The sequence below is a fragment of the Coregonus clupeaformis genome, chromosome 37 (assembly GCF_020615455.1).
Source record: "Coregonus clupeaformis isolate EN_2021a chromosome 37, ASM2061545v1, whole genome shotgun sequence".
NCBI lineage: Eukaryota > Metazoa > Chordata > Actinopteri > Salmoniformes > Salmonidae > Coregonus > Coregonus clupeaformis.
Genome location: NC_059228.1, coordinates 13400497 through 13417550, shown reverse-complemented (window position 1 = coordinate 13417550; position 17054 = coordinate 13400497). Strand labels below are relative to the sequence as shown.

At 48.6% G+C, this 17054-nt stretch overlaps 1 protein-coding gene across 4 annotated transcripts in view; it reads left to right on the top strand.

Moving 5' to 3' along the window:
• The window catches only part of zgc:172136 (uncharacterized protein LOC566376 homolog), a 53189-nt gene that overhangs the window by 31194 nt on the left and 4941 nt on the right, over window positions 1-17054 (top strand). For 3 of the 4 annotated variants that reach the window (XM_041867645.2, XM_041867713.2, XM_041867788.2), the window contains 9 exons: window positions 8993-9072; window positions 9796-9872; window positions 10095-10173; window positions 10276-10398; window positions 11785-11940; window positions 12901-12966; window positions 13994-14062; window positions 14729-14903; window positions 15264-15647. In XM_041867645.2, the coding sequence (XP_041723579.2) occupies window positions 8993-9072; window positions 9796-9872; window positions 10095-10173; window positions 10276-10398; window positions 11785-11940; window positions 12901-12966; window positions 13994-14062; window positions 14729-14903; window positions 15264-15647 (1209 nt within the window). The remainder of the gene's footprint in view (window positions 1-8992; window positions 9073-9795; window positions 9873-10094; window positions 10174-10275; window positions 10399-11784; window positions 11941-12900; window positions 12967-13993; window positions 14063-14728; window positions 14904-15263; window positions 15648-17054) is intronic. The other variant, XM_045211546.1, reaches the window with a different exon arrangement.

The following is a 17054-nucleotide window of genomic DNA, read 5'->3' as shown; positions in this document are numbered from 1 at the left end:
GGGCGTACCAGAGACAGGACGTTACAAACCCCAGTGGAACATGTTAGGTTGGAGCAGGGGCGTACCAGAGACAGGACGTTACAAACCCCAGTGGAACATGTTAGGTTGGAGCAGGGGCGTACCAGAGACAGGACGTTACAAACCCCAGTGGAACATGTTAGGTTGGAGCAGGGGCGTACCAGAGACAGGACGTTACAAACCCCAGTGGAACATGTTAGGTTGGAGCAGGGGCGTACCAGAGACAGGACGTTACAAACCCCAGTGGAACATGTTAGGTTGGAGCAGGGGCGTACCAGAGACAGGACGTTACAAACCCCAGTGGAACATGTTAGGTTGGAGCAGGGGCGTACCAGAGACAGGACGTTACAAACCCCAGTGGAACATGTTAGGTTGGAGCAGGGGCGTACCAGAGACAGGACGTTACAAACCCCAGTGGAACATGTTAGGTTGGAGCAGGGGCGTACCAGAGACAGGACGTTACAAACCCCAGTGGAACATGTTAGGTTGGAGCAGGGGCGTACTCAGAGACAGGACGTTACAAACCCCAGTGGAACATGTTAGGTTGGAGCAGGGGCGTACCAGAGACAGGACGTTACAAACCCCAGTGGAACATGTTAGGTTGGAGCAGGGGCGTACCAGAGACAGGACGTTACAAACCCCAGTGGAACATGTTAGGTTGGAGCAGGGCGTACCAGAGACAGGACGTTACAAACCCCAGTGGAACATGTTAGGTTGGAGCAGGGGCGTACCAGAGACAGGACGTTACAAACCCCAGTGGAACATGTTAGGTTGGAGCAGGGGCGTACCAGAGACAGGACGTTACAAACCCCAGTGGAACATGTTAGGTTGGAGCAGGGGCGTACCAGAGACAGGATGTTACAAACCCCAGTGGAACATGTTAGGTTGGAGCAGGGGCGTACCAGAGACAGGATGTTACAAACCCCAGTGGAACATGTTAGGTTGGAGCAGGGGCGTACCAGAGACAGGACGTTACAAACCCCAGTGGAACATGTTAGGTTGGAGCAGGGGCGTACCAGAGACAGGATGTTACAAACCCCAGTGGAACATGTTAGGTTGGAGCAGGAGCGTACCAGAGACAGGATGTTACAAACCCCAGTGGAACATGTTAGGTTGGAGCAGGGGCGTACCAGAGACAGGATGTTACAAACCCCAGTGGAACATGTTAGGTTGGAGCAGGGGTGTACCAGAGACAGGATGTTACAAACCCCAGTGGAACATGTTAGGTTGGAGCAGGGCGTACCAGAGACAGGACGTTACAAACCCCAGTGGAACATGTTAGGTTGGAGCAGGGGCGTACCAGAGACAGGACGTTACAAACCCCAGTGGAACATGTTAGGTTGGAGCAGGGGCGTACCAGAGACAGGATGTTACAAACCCCAGTGGAACATGTTAGGTTGGAGCAGGGGCGTACCAGAGACAGGACGTTACAAACCCCAGTGGAACATGTTAGGTTGGAGCAGGGGCGTACCAGAGACAGGACGTTACAAACCCCAGTGGAACATGTTAGGTTGGAGCAGGGGCGTACCAGAGACAGGACGTTACAAACCCCAGTGGAACATGTTAGGTTGGAGCAGGGGCGTACCAGAGACAGGACGTTACAAACCCCAGTGGAACATGTTAGGTTGGAGCAGGGGCGTACCAGAGACAGGACGTTACAAACCCCAGTGGAACATGTTAGGTTGGAGCAGGGGCGTACCAGAGACAGGACGTTACAAACCCCAGTGGAACATGTTAGGTTGGAGCAGGGGCGTACCAGAGACAGGACGTTACAAACCCCAGTGGAACATGTTAGGTTGGAGCAGGGCCGTACCAGAGACAGGACGTTACAAACCCCAGTGGAACATGTTAGGTTGGAGCAGGGGCGTACCAGAGACAGGACGTTACAAACCCCAGTGGAACATGTTAGGGTTGGAGCAGGGGCGTACCAGAGACAGGACGTTACAAACCCCAGTGGAACATGTTAGGTTGGAGCAGGGGCGTACCAGAGACAGGACGTTACAAACCCCAGTGGAACATGTTAGGTTGGAGCAGGGGCGTACCAGAGACAGGATGTTACAAACCCCAGTGGAACATGTTAGGTTGGAGCAGGGGCGTACCAGAGACAGGATGTTACAAACCCCAGTGGAACATGTTAGGTTGGAGCAGGGGCGTACCAGAGACAGGACGTTACAAACCCCAGTGGAACATGTTAGGTTGGAGCAGGGGCGTACCAGAGACAGGACGTTACAAACCCCAGTGGAACATGTTAGGTTGGAGCAGGGGCGTACCAGAGACAGGATGTTACAAACCCCAGTGGAACATGTTAGGTTGGAGCAGGGGCGTACCAGAGACAGGATGTTACAAACCCCAGTGGAACATGTTAGGTTGGAGCAGGGGCGTACCAGAGACAGGACGTTACAAACCCCAGTGGAACATGTTAGGTTGGAGCAGGGGCGTACCAGAGACAGGACGTTACAAACCCCAGTGGAACATGTTAGGTTGGAGCAGGGGCGTACCAGAGACAGGACGTTACAAACCCCAGTGGAACATGTTAGGTTGGAGCAGGGGCGTACCAGAGACAGGACGTTACAAACCCCAGTGGAACATGTTAGGTTGGAGCAGGGGCGTACCAGAGACAGGACGTTACAAACCCCAGTGGAACATGTTAGGTTGGAGCAGGGGCGTACCAGAGACAGGACGTTACAAACCCCAGTGGAACATGTTAGGTTGGAGCAGGGGCTACCAGAGACAGGACGTTACAAACCCCAGTGGAACATGTTAGGTTGGAGCAGGGGCGTACCAGAGACAGGACGTTACAAACCCCAGTGGAACATGTTAGGTTGGAGCAGGGGCGTACCAGAGACAGGACGTTACAAACCCCAGTGGAACATGTTAGGTTGGAGCAGGGGCGTACCAGAGACAGGACGTTACAAACCCCAGTGGAACATGTTAGGTTGGAGCAGGGGGCGTACCAGAGACAGGACGTTACAAACCCCAGTGGAACATGTTAGGTTGGAGCAGGGGCGTACCAGAGACAGGACGTTACAAACCCCAGTGGAACATGTTAGGTTGGAGCAGGGCGTACCAGAGACAGGACGTTACAAACCCCAGTGGAACATGTTAGGTTGGAGCAGGGGCGTACCAGAGACAGGACGTTACAAACCCCAGTGGAACATGTTAGGTTGGAGCAGGGCGTACCAGAGACAGGATGTTACAAACCCCAGTGGAACATGTTAGGTTGGAGCAGGGGCGTACCAGAGACAGGACGTTACAAACCCCAGTGGAACATGTTAGGTTGGAGCAGGGGCGTACCAGAGACAGGACGTTACAAACCCCAGTGGAACATGTTAGGTTGGAGCAGGGGCGTACCAGAGACAGGACGTTACAAACCCCAGTGGAACATGTTAGGTTGGAGCAGGGGCGTACCAGAGACAGGATGTTACAAACCCCAGTGGAACATGTTAGGTTGGAGCAGGAGCGTACCAGAGACAGGACGTTACAAACCCCAGTGGAACATGTTAGGTTGGAGCAGGGGCGTACCAGAGACAGGATGTTACAAACCCCAGTGGAACATGTTAGGTTGGAGCAGGGGTGTACCAGAGACAGGACGTTACAAACCCCAGTGGAACATGTTAGGTTGGAGCAGGGGCGTACCAGAGACAGGACGTTACAAACCCCAGTGGAACATGTTAGGTAGGAGCAGGGGCGTACCAGAGACAGGACGTTACAAACCCCAGTGGAACATGTTAGGTTGGAGCAGGGGCGTACCAGAGACAGGACGTTACAAACCCCAGTGGAACATGTTAGGTTGGAGCAGGGGCGTACCAGAGACAGGATGTTACAAACCCCAGTGGAACATGTTAGGTTGGAGCAGGGGCGTACCAGAGACAGGATGTTACAAACCCCAGTGGAACATGTTAGGTTGGAGCAGGGGTGTACCAGAGACAGGATGTTACAAACCCCAGTGGGGTACACCCCTGCTCTAACATGTTCCACTGGGGTTTGCTTTGTCCTTACTGCCCAACTAACATGTTCCACGGAGTTGTTACATATCCTGTCTCTGATTTTTTATTTTATTTAACATGTTAGGTTGGAGCAGGGGCGTACCAGAGACAGGACGTTACAAACCCCAGTGGAACATGTTAGGTTGGAGCAGGGTCGTACCAGAGACAGGACGTTACAAACCCCAGTGGAACATGTTAGGTTGGAGCAGGGGCGTACCAGAGACAGGACGTTACAAACCCCAGTGGAACATGTTAGGTTGGAGCAGGGGCGTACCAGAGACAGGACGTTACAAACCCCAGTGGAACATGTTAGGTTGGAGCAGGGGCGTACCAGAGACAGGACGTTACAAACCCCAGTGGAACATGTTAGGTTGGAGCAGGGGCGTACCAGAGACAGGACGTTACAAACCCCAGTGGAACATGTTAGGTTGGAGCAGGGGCGTACCAGAGACAGGAAGTTACAAACCCCAGTGGAACATGTTAGGTTGGAGCAGGGGCGTACCAGAGACAGGACGTTACAAACCCCAGTGGAACATGTTAGGTTGGAGCAGGGGCGTACCAGAGACAGGGCGTTACAAACCCCAGTGGAACATGTTAGGTTGGAGCAGGGGCGTACCAGAGACAGGACGTTACAAACCCCAGTGGAACATGTTAGGTTGGAGCAGGGGCGTACCAGAGACAGGATGTTACAAACCCCAGACCAGTGGAACATGTTAGGTTGGAGCAGGGCGTACCAGAGACAGGATGTTACAAACCCCAGTGGAACATGTTAGGTTGGAGCAGGGCGTACCAGAGACAGGATGTTACAAACCCCAGTGGAACATGTTAGGTTGGAGCAGGGGCGTACCAGAGACAGGATGTTACAAACCCCAGTGGAACATGTTAGGTTGGAGCAGGGGCGTACCAGAGACAGGACATTACAAACCCCCAGTGGAACATGTTAGGTTGGAGCAGGGGCGTACCAGAGACAGGACGTTACAAACCCCCAGTGGAACATGTTAGGTTGGAGCAGGGGCGTACCAGAGACAGGATGTTACAAACCCCAGTGGAACATGTTAGGTTGGAGCAGGGGCGTACCAGAGACAGGACGTTACAAACCCCCAGTGGAACATGTTAGGTTGGAGCAGGGGCGTACCAGAGACAGGACATTACAAACCCCAGTGGAACATGTTAGGTTGGAGCAGGGGCGTACCAGAGACAGGATGTTACAAACCCCAGTGGAACATGTTAGGTTGGAGCAGGGGCGTACCAGAGACAGGACGTTACAAACCCCAGTGGAACATGTTGGGTTGGAGCAGGGGCGTACCAGAGACAGGACGTTACAAACCCCCAGTGGAACATGTTAGGTTGGAGCAGGGGCGTACCAGAGACAGGACGTTACAAACCCCAGTGGAACATGTTAGGTTGGAGCAGGGGCGTACCAGAGACAGGACGTTACAAACCCCAGTGGAACATGTTAGGTTGGAGCAGGGGCGTACCAGAGACAGGACGTTACAAACCCCCAGTGGAACATGTTAGGTTGGAGCAGGGGCGTACCAGAGACAGGATGTTACAAACCCCAGTGGAACATGTTAGGTTGGAGCAGGGGCGTACCAGAGACAGGACGTTACAAACCCCAGTGGAACATGTTAGGTTGGAGCAGGGGTTTACCAGAGACAGGATGTTACAAACCCCAGTGGAACATGTTAGGTTGGAGCAGGGGCGTACCAGAGACAGGATGATACAAACCCCAGTGGAACATGTTAGGTTGGAGCAGGGGTGTACCAGAGACAGGACATTACAAACCCCAGTGGAACATGTTAGGTTGGAGCAGGGGCGTACCAGAGACAGGATGTTACAAACCCCAGTGGAACATGTTAGGTTGGAGCAGGGCGTACCAGAGACAGGACGTTACAAACCCCAGTGGAACATGTTAGGTTGGAGCAGGGCGTACCAGAGACAGGACGTTACAAACCCCCAGTGGAACATGTTAGGTTGGAGCAGGGGCGTACCAGAGACAGGACGTTACAAACCCCAGTGGAACATGTTAGGTTGGAGCAGGGCGTACCAGAGACAGGACGTTACAAACCCCAGTGGAACATGTTAGGTTGGAGCAGGGGCGTACCAGAGACAGGATGTTACAAACCCCAGTGGAACATGTTAGGTTGGAGCAGGAGCGTACCAGAGACAGGATGTTACAAACCCCAGTGGAACATGTTAGGTTGGAGCAGGGGCGTACCAGAGACAGGATGTTACAAACCCCAGTGGAACATGTTAGGTTGGAGCAGGGGTTTACCAGAGACAGGATGTTACAAACCCCAGTGGAACATGTTAGGTTGGAGCAGGGGTGTACCAGAGACAGGACGTTACAAACCCCAGTGGAACATGTTAGGTTGGAGCAGGGGCGTACCAGAGACAGGACGTTACAAACCCCAGTGGAACATGTTAGGTTGGAGCAGGGGCGTACCAGAGACAGGACGTTACAAACCCCAGTGGAACATGTTAGGTTGGAGCAGGGGCGTACCAGAGACAGGATGATACAAACCCCAGTGGAACATGTTAGGTTGGAGCAGGGGTGTACCAGAGACAGGATGTTACAAACCCCAGTGGAACATGTTAGGTTGGAGCAGGGGTGTACCAGAGACAGGATGTTACAAACCCCCAGTGCACCCCCTGCTCTAACATGTTCACTGGGGTTTGATCATCCGGCGCCTGCTCAACCTAACATGTTCCACTGGAGTTTGTTACATCCTGTCTCTGATTTTTTATTTTATTTAACATGTTAGGTTGGAGCAGGGGCGTACCAGAGACAGGATGTTACAAACCCCAGTGGAACATGTTAGGTTGGAGCAGGGGCGTACCAGAGACAGGATGTTACAAACCCCAGTGGAACATGTTAGGTTGGAGCAGGGGCGTACCAGAGACAGGACGTTACAAACCCCAGTGGAACATGTTCAGTTGGAGCAGGGGTGTACCAGAGACAGGATGTTACAAACCCCAGTGGAACATGTTAGGTTGGAGCAGGGGCGTACCAGAGACAGGACGTTACAAACCCCAGTGGAACATGTTAGGTTGGAGCAGGGGCGTACCAGAGACAGGACGTTACAAACCCCAGTGGAACATGTTCAGTTGGAGCAGGGGCGTACCAGAGACAGGACGTTACAAACCCCAGTGGAACATGTTAGGTTGGAGCAGGGGCGTACCAGAGACAGGATGTTACAAACCCCAGTGGAACATGTTAGGTTGGAGCAGGGGCGTACCAGAGACAGGACGTTACAAACCCCAGTGGAACATGTTAGGTTGGAGCAGGGGCGTACCAGAGACAGGATGTTACAAACCCCAGTGGAACATGTTAGGTTGGAGCAGGGGCGTACCAGAGACAGGATGTTACAAACCCCAGTGGAACATGTTAGGTTGGAGCAGGGGCGTACCAGAGACAGGACGTTACAAACCCCAGTGGAACATGTTAGGTTGGAGCAGGGGCGTACCAGAGACAGGACGTTACAAACCCCAGTGGAACATGTTAGGTTGGAGCAGGGGCGTACCAGAGACAGGATGTTACAAACCCCAGTGGAACATGTTAGGTTGGAGCAGGGGCGTACCAGAGACAGGATGTTACAAACCCCAGTGGAACATGTTAGGTTGGAGCAGGGGCGTACCAGAGACAGGACGTTACAAACCCCCAGTGGAACATGTTAGGTTGGAGCAGGGGTGTACCAGAGACAGGACGTTACAAACCCCAGTGGAACATGTTAGGTTGGAGCAGGGGCGTACCAGAGACAGGACGTTACAAACCCCAGTGGAACATGTTAGGTTGGAGCAGGAGCGTACCAGAGACAGGATGTTACAAACCCCAGTGGAACATGTTAGGTTGGAGCAGGGGCGTACCAGAGACAGGATGTTACAAACCCCAGTGGAACATGTTAGGTTGGAGCAGGGGTGTACCAGAGACAGGATGTTACAAACCCCAGTGTGAACATGTGGTTTGGAGCAGGTGTAACCAGTGGACAGTGTTACAAACCCCAGTGGGGTACACCCCTGCTCTAACATGTTCCACTGGGGTTTGTATCATCCTGTCTCTGGTACGCCCCTGCTCCAACCTAACATGTTCCACTGGAGTTTGTTACATCCTGTCTCTGATTTTTTATTTTATTTAACATGTTAGGTTGGAGCAGGGGCGTACCAGAGACAGGATGTTACAAACCCCAGTGGAACATGTTAGGTTGGAGCAGGGGCGTACCAGAGACAGGATGTTACAAACCCCAGTGGAACATGTTAGGTTGGAGCAGGGGCGTACCAGAGACAGGATGTTACAAACCCCAGTGGAACATGTTAGGTTGGAGCAGGGGTGTACCAGAGACAGGACGTTACAAACCCCAGTGGATATTTGACTGGTAATTTGTATCTAACACATTGATACAGCACCCCTTATCACTTTCCTCACAGCTGCAACCATCTTATCAACCCCACTGTTGAAAGAAAACACATTGAGATGATTTGTGATGATAGAAGATAAACTTAATTTAGTTTAATCTGTAATCCTTGAGAACAAAGACCTATTAGAATGAGGATTAAACATACACAATGATTCGTTATTAACGCTTCATTTGAAGGGTACGTAAATAAGCACTTCATAACACATTCGTAAAGCATACATAACACATTCATAAGAAGTACATAAGCGTTTCATAAATGTCCTTGGTTTTTGTAGTCTGGTTTACTCTGCAGGCCTAGCCAGCCAACAGTCAATACTGTTACTTTCTTCCTGAGCTGGTATGCTATGCTAGCAGAGCCTATAAGCAAACAGGCGTATTAGCATTAGCATAGCTGTCAACACAACAGTTGTGCTGTTTGCCTGCTGGTTGCTTTGACCACACCAATGGAAGAACAAGTGTTTTTGTCTTTCATTCTTTTCTCTAATTAATGTCATTGTTAGGTAGATTTTACGCATTCATTCATTATTCTTTTGTTTGGTGACTGAGGGTGTCATGTTTCCTGTTTTACCTCAGACAATGAGCACATCTTTCTGGACATGGAAGATAAGCTGACCAAGTATTTCCCTAAGGAATGGAAGCAAGATTCAGGGAAGGTAAGAGTGCTACAATAATCTACTTATTGATGTATTATAGCATGGCATGAATCAGAACACACACACACCTCCCACGTTAACCAAGCGGCTCACTGCAGCCCACTGCCCTAGATAGTATCTAGCTGGGGATTGTTCTTAACATGACAACTAGTGCATACCATGCCTTTACATTGCATTACCAGGCCTGTTCATTCACCCATGGTTGTGTTGTGTCCCAACTTGATAGTATGATAAAGATGTCCAGCACTTGCATCACTGTGTTGTGTTTCACCATGGTTGTGTTGTTTCATCATGGTTGCGTTTCATCATGGTTGTGTTGTGTTTCACCATGGTTGTGTTGTTTCACCATGGTTGTGTTGTTTCACCATGGTTGTGTTGTTTCATCATGGTTGCGTTTCATCATGGTTGTGTTGCGTTTCATCATGGTTGTGTTGTTTCATCATGGTTGTGGTGTTTCATCATGGTTGTGTTGTTTCATCATGGTTGTGTTGTTTCATCATGGTTGTGTTGTTTCATCATGGTTGTGTTGTTTCATCATGGTTGTGTTGTTTCATCATGGTTGTGTTTCACGATGGTTGTGTTGTGTTTCACGATGGTTGTGTTGTGTTTCATCATGGTTGTGTTGTGTTTCACTATGGTTGTGTTGTGTTTCACTATGGTTGTGTTGTGTTTCACGATGGTTGTGTTGTGTTTCACTATGGTTGTGTTGTGATCTTTCCTCAGGGGTTACAGAAGAGATCCCTCCCCCTGGTGCTCTGCCTCAAGGTGCAGTACTATGTGGAGAATGGCAGGCTCATCTGGTGAGGCTCCAAACATGATTATTTCCTAATACTCTAAACATACCATCATCCTTCAGACCCATTGCTGGAACTGAACAACAATGCACTCGAGGTCTCCCTCCAAAAATAGGTTTTTAATCTCAATGGATTTAATATACCCAGCTCTGTATCTCAATAACTCTCTTTACCTCCTACAACTCCTTTGTTATTAAATCTAGTGACCGTTCTCTACCTCTCCCCCAGTGAGCGGAAGGCGAGGCGTCTGTACTACTCTGACCTGAGAGAGAGGGTGCTGCGTTCTGAGTGTCGTCAGCAGGAGGAGGTGTACTTACTTTCTTTCAAACATTTTATTTGAGATTTCTTCATCGTATGACAATCGCAAACATTCACACATACAATAACATAATGAAATCCCATTTTCCAGGTGTACTTCCAGCTGGCTGGGTATGCCTTACAAGCTGACCTGGAAGACCACCCCCTACCTGGGCAGAACCAGGGAGGCACCCCCACCCCCTACTTCCAACCCAAAGAGTACTTCCCTCCCTGGGTAAGTGTGAGAGTGCGTGGGGCCTGGGGAAGTATACGTGTTGAGATACTGTACATGTTCTTACATGTGGCCACTGCCATTCTCAGTAAATGGTTCTACAGCGATATTATCTGAATGTGGTCTCTCTCTCTCCCTCTCTCTCTCTCTCTCTCTCTCTCTCTCTCTCCCCCTCTCTCTCTCTCTCCCCCCTCTCTCTCTCTGCAAATGCTTCTGTAAATGGTTTTACAGCACGGGTCTCCAACAGGTAGATTGCAGTGGTGTAAAGTAACTTATCTTCGGCCTATAGAAGGTAGAGGGTTCGAGACCTGCTCCTTGCCTGTTTCATTACAGTACATTTAAAACCAAATACTTTTACTCAAGTAGTATTTTACTGGGTGACTCACTTTTACTTGAGTCATTTTCTATTAAGGTATCTTTACTTTTACTCAAGTATGACGATTGGGTACTTTTTCCACCGCTGATCGCAAGCTGGCAGTAGCTTGCAGCCCACCTATGAGTAGCTCGCCAATCAATTCTTAAAGTACTTGCATGTTTTCACGTGTTCCATGCAAACTGTCATAAACATAAAGCTCCTGGTTACTATCCAATCAAAGCCACATTGACATCATCCCCTCCCTGGTTAGCCACTATTGGTTTGAAAAGCCAAACGTAACACAATACCTGCCAATTAATTTCCAGCAATATTGCCCGTCTGTCTGTTTGGTGCACGCGTTTGTCTATCACTCAGTATGTAGCCAGTTAGCGACGCTAACGATAACCGTCTTGTGGGTGGAAGGCAGAAATACTTTCCCCAAAAACCTTCTCTATTAAATGTTAACTGCAAAGTAGGCTTACCTGACAGATCTATATCATGATTATTTGTATGAATTGGGTGGCCATTGTTTTGCTAACTGTGCCATGGGGTGTGCTGCAGCAGTAGTCCTAACAGCAGCAACATGGCTACACTGACACATTCCTCTCTCGCTAGATGCACAATTAAAGGGGAAATACACACACAAATCTACATTTGTTAGTAATTTTTTTTCTGATCTAAAAAAATGGTATTCGGATGTGATTTAAGCATTGACATGGACTCAGAGCGTTTTTGTTGTTTGTCGTTGTTTGTCTCACAATTCCAGGACAAATAAAACAGGAGAAAACAGAATTCCAGAAAATACTAAAAAATAATTTGATGGACCATTATTTTACAAGGTATATTGGCAGAAAACACATATCTTGTACATCACAGACCCGCGGAAGAGTTGCAGGGTAGAGGAGAGGAGAACAATGTGCCTATTTGAAAGCTATAAAAAATGAAGAGTAGCTCTCACGTTAGAAAAGGTTGTAGACCCCTGTTCTACAGTAATATTGACCCAATGTGTTTTCTCACTCTGTCTCCATCTTCAGATTGTGGCGAAGCGTGGGGTGGACTACCTGCTCTGTCACGGTCCCAAGGTACACAAGGAGCTGTGGGGCATGACGTCACGTGATGCGATACTCCACTTCATCAAAGAGGCCTGTCGTCTCGAGGACGTCCCCGTCACCTTCTACAGGCTGCAGAAGGTCAGTCAGGGGTCTCATAGCAGAGTGAAGCAATCATTCAAATGTCTTAAGACCCCAAAGACCAAACAGAGACAGGAGATCAGTGGCAGGAAAACTTCCCTAAAAGGAAGATACCTAGAGAGCAACCAGACTCAGAAGCTCAGAACACGTTGAAATTCCATTAGACGTCTAAACAGAGATATGGAGTTCCAACGTGTAGGGTACAGAGCCATAGCAGACATTAGACGTCTAAACAGAGATATTTGCATTGATGTTTGAATTGTCACTCTTAAACGAATGTATCCAGTTTAAATAAGGTGTGTGGGGTGGGGGGGCTGCTGTATTAGGTAACACAGAATGTTACAGTATATTCGTCTGCGTTCTCCGTCTCCACTCTACTCTGAGCCAAGCCCAATGACTGGACCCAAATGGTACCCTATTCCCTGTATAGTGCACTACTTTTGACCTGAACTACATGCGCCCTGGTCAAAAGTAGGGCACTAAATAGGGAATAGGGTGCCATTTGGGATTCAACCAATGTTCCCAGTGGAGGGGTTAGGCTGTGAGATTGGGTTAGGGTTATATAGCTGTGGGATTGGGTTAGGGTTATATAGCTGTGGGATTGGGTTAGGGTTATATAGCTGTGGGATTGGGTTAGGGTTATATAGCTGTGGGATTGGGTTAGGGTTATATAGCTGTGAGATTGGGTTAGGGTTATATAGCTGTGAGATTGGGTTAGGGTTATATAGCTGTGGGATTGGGTTAGGGTTATATAGCTGTGGGATTGGGTTAGGGTTATATAGCTGTGGGATTGGGTTAGGGTTATATAGCTGTGGGATTGGGTTAGGGTTATATAGCTGTGGGATTGGGTTAGGGTTATATAGCTGTGGTATTGCCTGTTATCTTGTTATCTTGGGGGGCTCAGATGCTTGACTGACATCTCATCCTTCATTCTCCTTCTTCAATCCTTCTTTCTCTCAGGACAAGAAAGAAGAGAGAGGCACAGCTCTGCTGGGGCTGACCCTCAGAGGAATGCAGCTTTATCAGGTGTGTGTGTGTGTGGTTTAATGCCGCTGTGTTTGAGGATATGTGTCTCATCTGTCTACGTGTGTCAGAGTGAACCTGCCTCCTCTCAAACCATCCCTCCTCCTCCTCCTCCTCCTCCTCCTCCTCCTCCTCCTACTATGCCCTCTACATCAACCATGTGAGGAATTTGTAGGTTATCTAGAAACAGCAGTAAAACACGGGATATGGTCTGAGTCATAATGGTACCCTATTCCCTACATAGTGCACTACCTTTGACCAGAGCCCTATGGGTAGTAGTGCACTAAGTAGGGACTAGGGTGCCATTTAGGACAAAACCAGGGTCTGGGTGTCAACCCACCTCAGCCTTTTGATTTGTCCATCAGAGGCCATCTGGGAGGATTAGACACACAAACACACACACACACACTGGGAGGATTAGTTAGGGATCTAGGGGCCGTAGTGATTTAGGGGGGTTAAGGTGATTACACACCCAGTAGACCGTGAGATACCGTGTGTGTGTGTGTGTGTGTGTGTGTGTGTGTGTGTGTGTGTGTGTGTGTGTGTGTGTGTGTGTGTGTGTGTGTGTGTGTGTGTGTGTGTGTGTGTGTGTGTGTGTGTGTGTGTGTGTGTGTGTGTGTGTGTGATAAACACCCAGTAGACTGTGAGGACCTATCAGAGCTCATGGCCTCTTGGTCTTAGCTAGGTCCAGATGGACCCACTGAAAAAGGAGAGAAACACATGTTGGATTGTACATCTTCCTATCAAGATAAACTTTTTTTACATGATACTGTCTGGAATAAAGTATGAATCTCTCAGAATGCTGCCAAAAGCCAACCATTTGCCTCAACAGAAGCTCACTATTTGGCAAACACCAAAAGGATGATCACCCAATTTGACCTAATGAGTTTGGTTCATACTTTTAAAACTGTTTATTCATGATTTACTACATATGAACTAATGATTCACTATCCATAAGCTACTAATAAACCGTTTAAACGGAAGTGTAACCAATGTCTTTCCCAGTGTAATGTGTGTGTCATTTCCCCAGGAGGTGGACAACATTCGGCAGCTTCTCTATGACTTCCCCTGGTCCAACGTGGGACGACTCACCTTCCTGGTACCCTCTACTTTATATGCTATTAACTTATCTAAAGTGACTTCCTGTACAGTGAGTGCAGGTCTATGGTGTATATGTATGCAATCCCGGCGGGAATTGAAACCACAACCTTGGTGTTACTAGCGTCATGCTCTTTCCATTGTCTTTTAAATGAAGTGGTATTGTAATGATTATTTAATGAGGGTATTAATAACACTGAGCTGTGTATGATTCCATCATGTCCTCAGGGTTACATTTTACATTGACATTTTAGTAATTTAGCAGACACACTTATCTAGAGCGACTCACAGGAGCAATTAGGGTTAAGTGCCTTGCTCAAGGGCATAGACAGATCTTTCACCTAGTTAGCTTGGGGATTCGAACCTACAACCTTTCAGTCACTGGCCCAATGCTCTTAACCGCTAGGCTACCTGCCGCCTAGTGTTCTTACTCAATCTACCTGGTCAAATAAATATAATAATAAATAATATGTCATTTAGCAGACGCTTTTATCCAAAGCGACTTACAGTAATGCGTGCATACATTTTTTTTTGGTGTATGGGTGGTCCCGGGGATCGAACCCACTACCTTGGCGTTACAAGCGCCGTGCTCTACCAGCTGAGCTACAGAGGACCATAAATAAATCATGATTTCATCATGTTGCCCTTCCTTCTCCTGTTCCTCCAGGGGAAGAAATTTGAGATCCAGCCAGATGGTCTGCCGTCGGCCAGGAAGCTGGTCTACTACACAGGCTCTCCGTTCCGCTCCCGCCACCTCCTCCTGCACCTCAGCAACAGCCACCGCCTTTACCTCAGTCTACAGCCTGCCCTCAAACACCTCCGACAGCTGGAGGACAGCGAGGGTGAGTGGGGATGGAGGGGAGGAGGGAGAGAGGAGGGAGGGGAATGCGTTTCAGAGTGATTAGAGATGAGGCCTAATGGTTATCTATCGAGTAGCACAATGCTAATAACAAATGTTCTTGATTGCGTTTGCATTTTAATCTGTTCGAAGCCAAAGTCAAATTTCCACAATAAAGTGTCTCTCCTCTCCTCTCCTCTCCTCTCCTCTCCTCTCCTCTCCTCTCCTCTCCTCTCCTCTCCTCTCCTCTCCTCTCCTCTCCTCTCCTCTCCTCTCCTCTCCTCTCCTCTCCTCTCCTCTCCTCTCCATGAATTAATGGCTTCATTTGAACATCCTCCTCCTCCCCTCTCTGTCCCCCCTCCAGAGAAGAAGCGCTACAGGGAGTCGTACATCAGTGATGACCTGGATCTAGACCCTCCAGGGGGCAGCGAGGGGGGCAGCCCCGGCCTGTCCCGACACTCTACCTCCAGCTCGGGCATCGAGGCAGACCGCGACGCAACACGGCAACACAGCAGCATCTCCATGGAGATGGCGTCCATGGAGATGGCGTCCATGGAGATGGCGTCCATGGAGATGGCGTCCATGGAGATGGCGTCCATGGAGATGGCGTCCATGGAGGAGGAGACGGGAGCGAGAAAAAGGATGGAGAAGTGTTTCAGTTCGGTGGCGAGTCACGGGAGTTCTCACACCTCGGGCGTGGACACGGGCAGCAAAGCACGCACTGATGAAGAGGAGTGGCAGGAGGAAGGTGAGAGAGGAGAGGAGGTTAGAGTTTAAGGTAACAGTCAAAGTGTGTGTGTGTGTGAGTGAAAGACAGAAATGTGTGTATCTGATGTATCTTGATCCATTGTCTTTGGTCAGGCGGCCTCACTCCTACGCAGTGTAGGGTATCCATCCACTCTACCCGGAGTGGGTGAAAACAAGCTTTTGTGATGAAATTTCCCTTCCTGATGTTATAAAATACATTTTACCAAGACAAATATGATTCTTCATGTTCTGAATTGTTCAGTGGGGTCTTTCTCTAACATATCATTAATATTATACCCAAAAAGTTAGATTTTGTGACCTAATACAGCCGATAATAAGCAGCGAGCTCTGTTGACATAGCGGTGTAGCTTTCTCACAGAGACTTTTGAGGATTTTACATCTTGTGGTGGTTGTCTGCAAAGTTATTTCTGCGGGTCGCGAAAACCAAAATTAACGTAATGAGCTGAAATAAATGTAAAGTGCTCCTTTGACATTTCACAGAGATATGCTTTTTTCTGATAAATCTTTGAAGAAGAACAAGAACTTCACATTAATTGTATTATGTCCTGCGGATTTGAGAAGAAAGATGACCAGTTCAACGGTAAGCCTGTCTGTAGAGTTCAACGGTAAGCCTGTCTGTAGAGTTCAACGGTAAGCCTGTCTGTAGAGTTCAACGGTAAGCCTGTCTGTAGAGTTCAACGGTAAGCCTGTCTGTAGAGTTCAACGGTAAGCCTGTCTGTAGAGTTCAACGGTAAGCCTGTCTGTAGAGTTCAACGGTAAGCCTGTCTGTAGAGTTCAACGGTAAGCCTGTCTGTAGAGTTCAACGGTAAGCCTGTCTGTAGAGTTCAACGGTAAGCCTGTCTGTAGAGTTCAACGGTAAGCCTGTCTGTAGAGTTCAACGGTAAGCCTGTCTGTAGAGTTCAACGGTAAGCCTGTCTGTAGAGTTCAACGGTAAGCCTGTCTGTAGAGTTCAACGGTAAGCCTGTCTGTAGAGTTCAACGGTAAACCTGTCTGTAGAGTTCAATGGTAAACCTGTCTGGGAGCCTTAATTCTCTCACAGCATCCAGCCTAGCTGAGTCCATGATATTCTCCTGATTTATGACCATTGATTTAGTCACCCTAATTCTGACCATCCTACAAGGGTAAAAACTTTTTGAACAGATTATGATAGAGACATGAGGTTTGGACCATTGGTTTTCTTAGTGGATTATTATTATTATTTTACCCATTGGTCAAAATATGCATTTTTGATTGGACACCCTACTAGTCTCAATCACTCAGCATAAAGATAAGTGTAGAAAATCAGCCATGTCACTTGGTGAGTGAGTGTCATCAATTCAAAAGGAGTGGAGCAACAGCAACAACATGATTTGTCACTGTTCAGGAATTCAGTGTTCTGGAAGTGTGT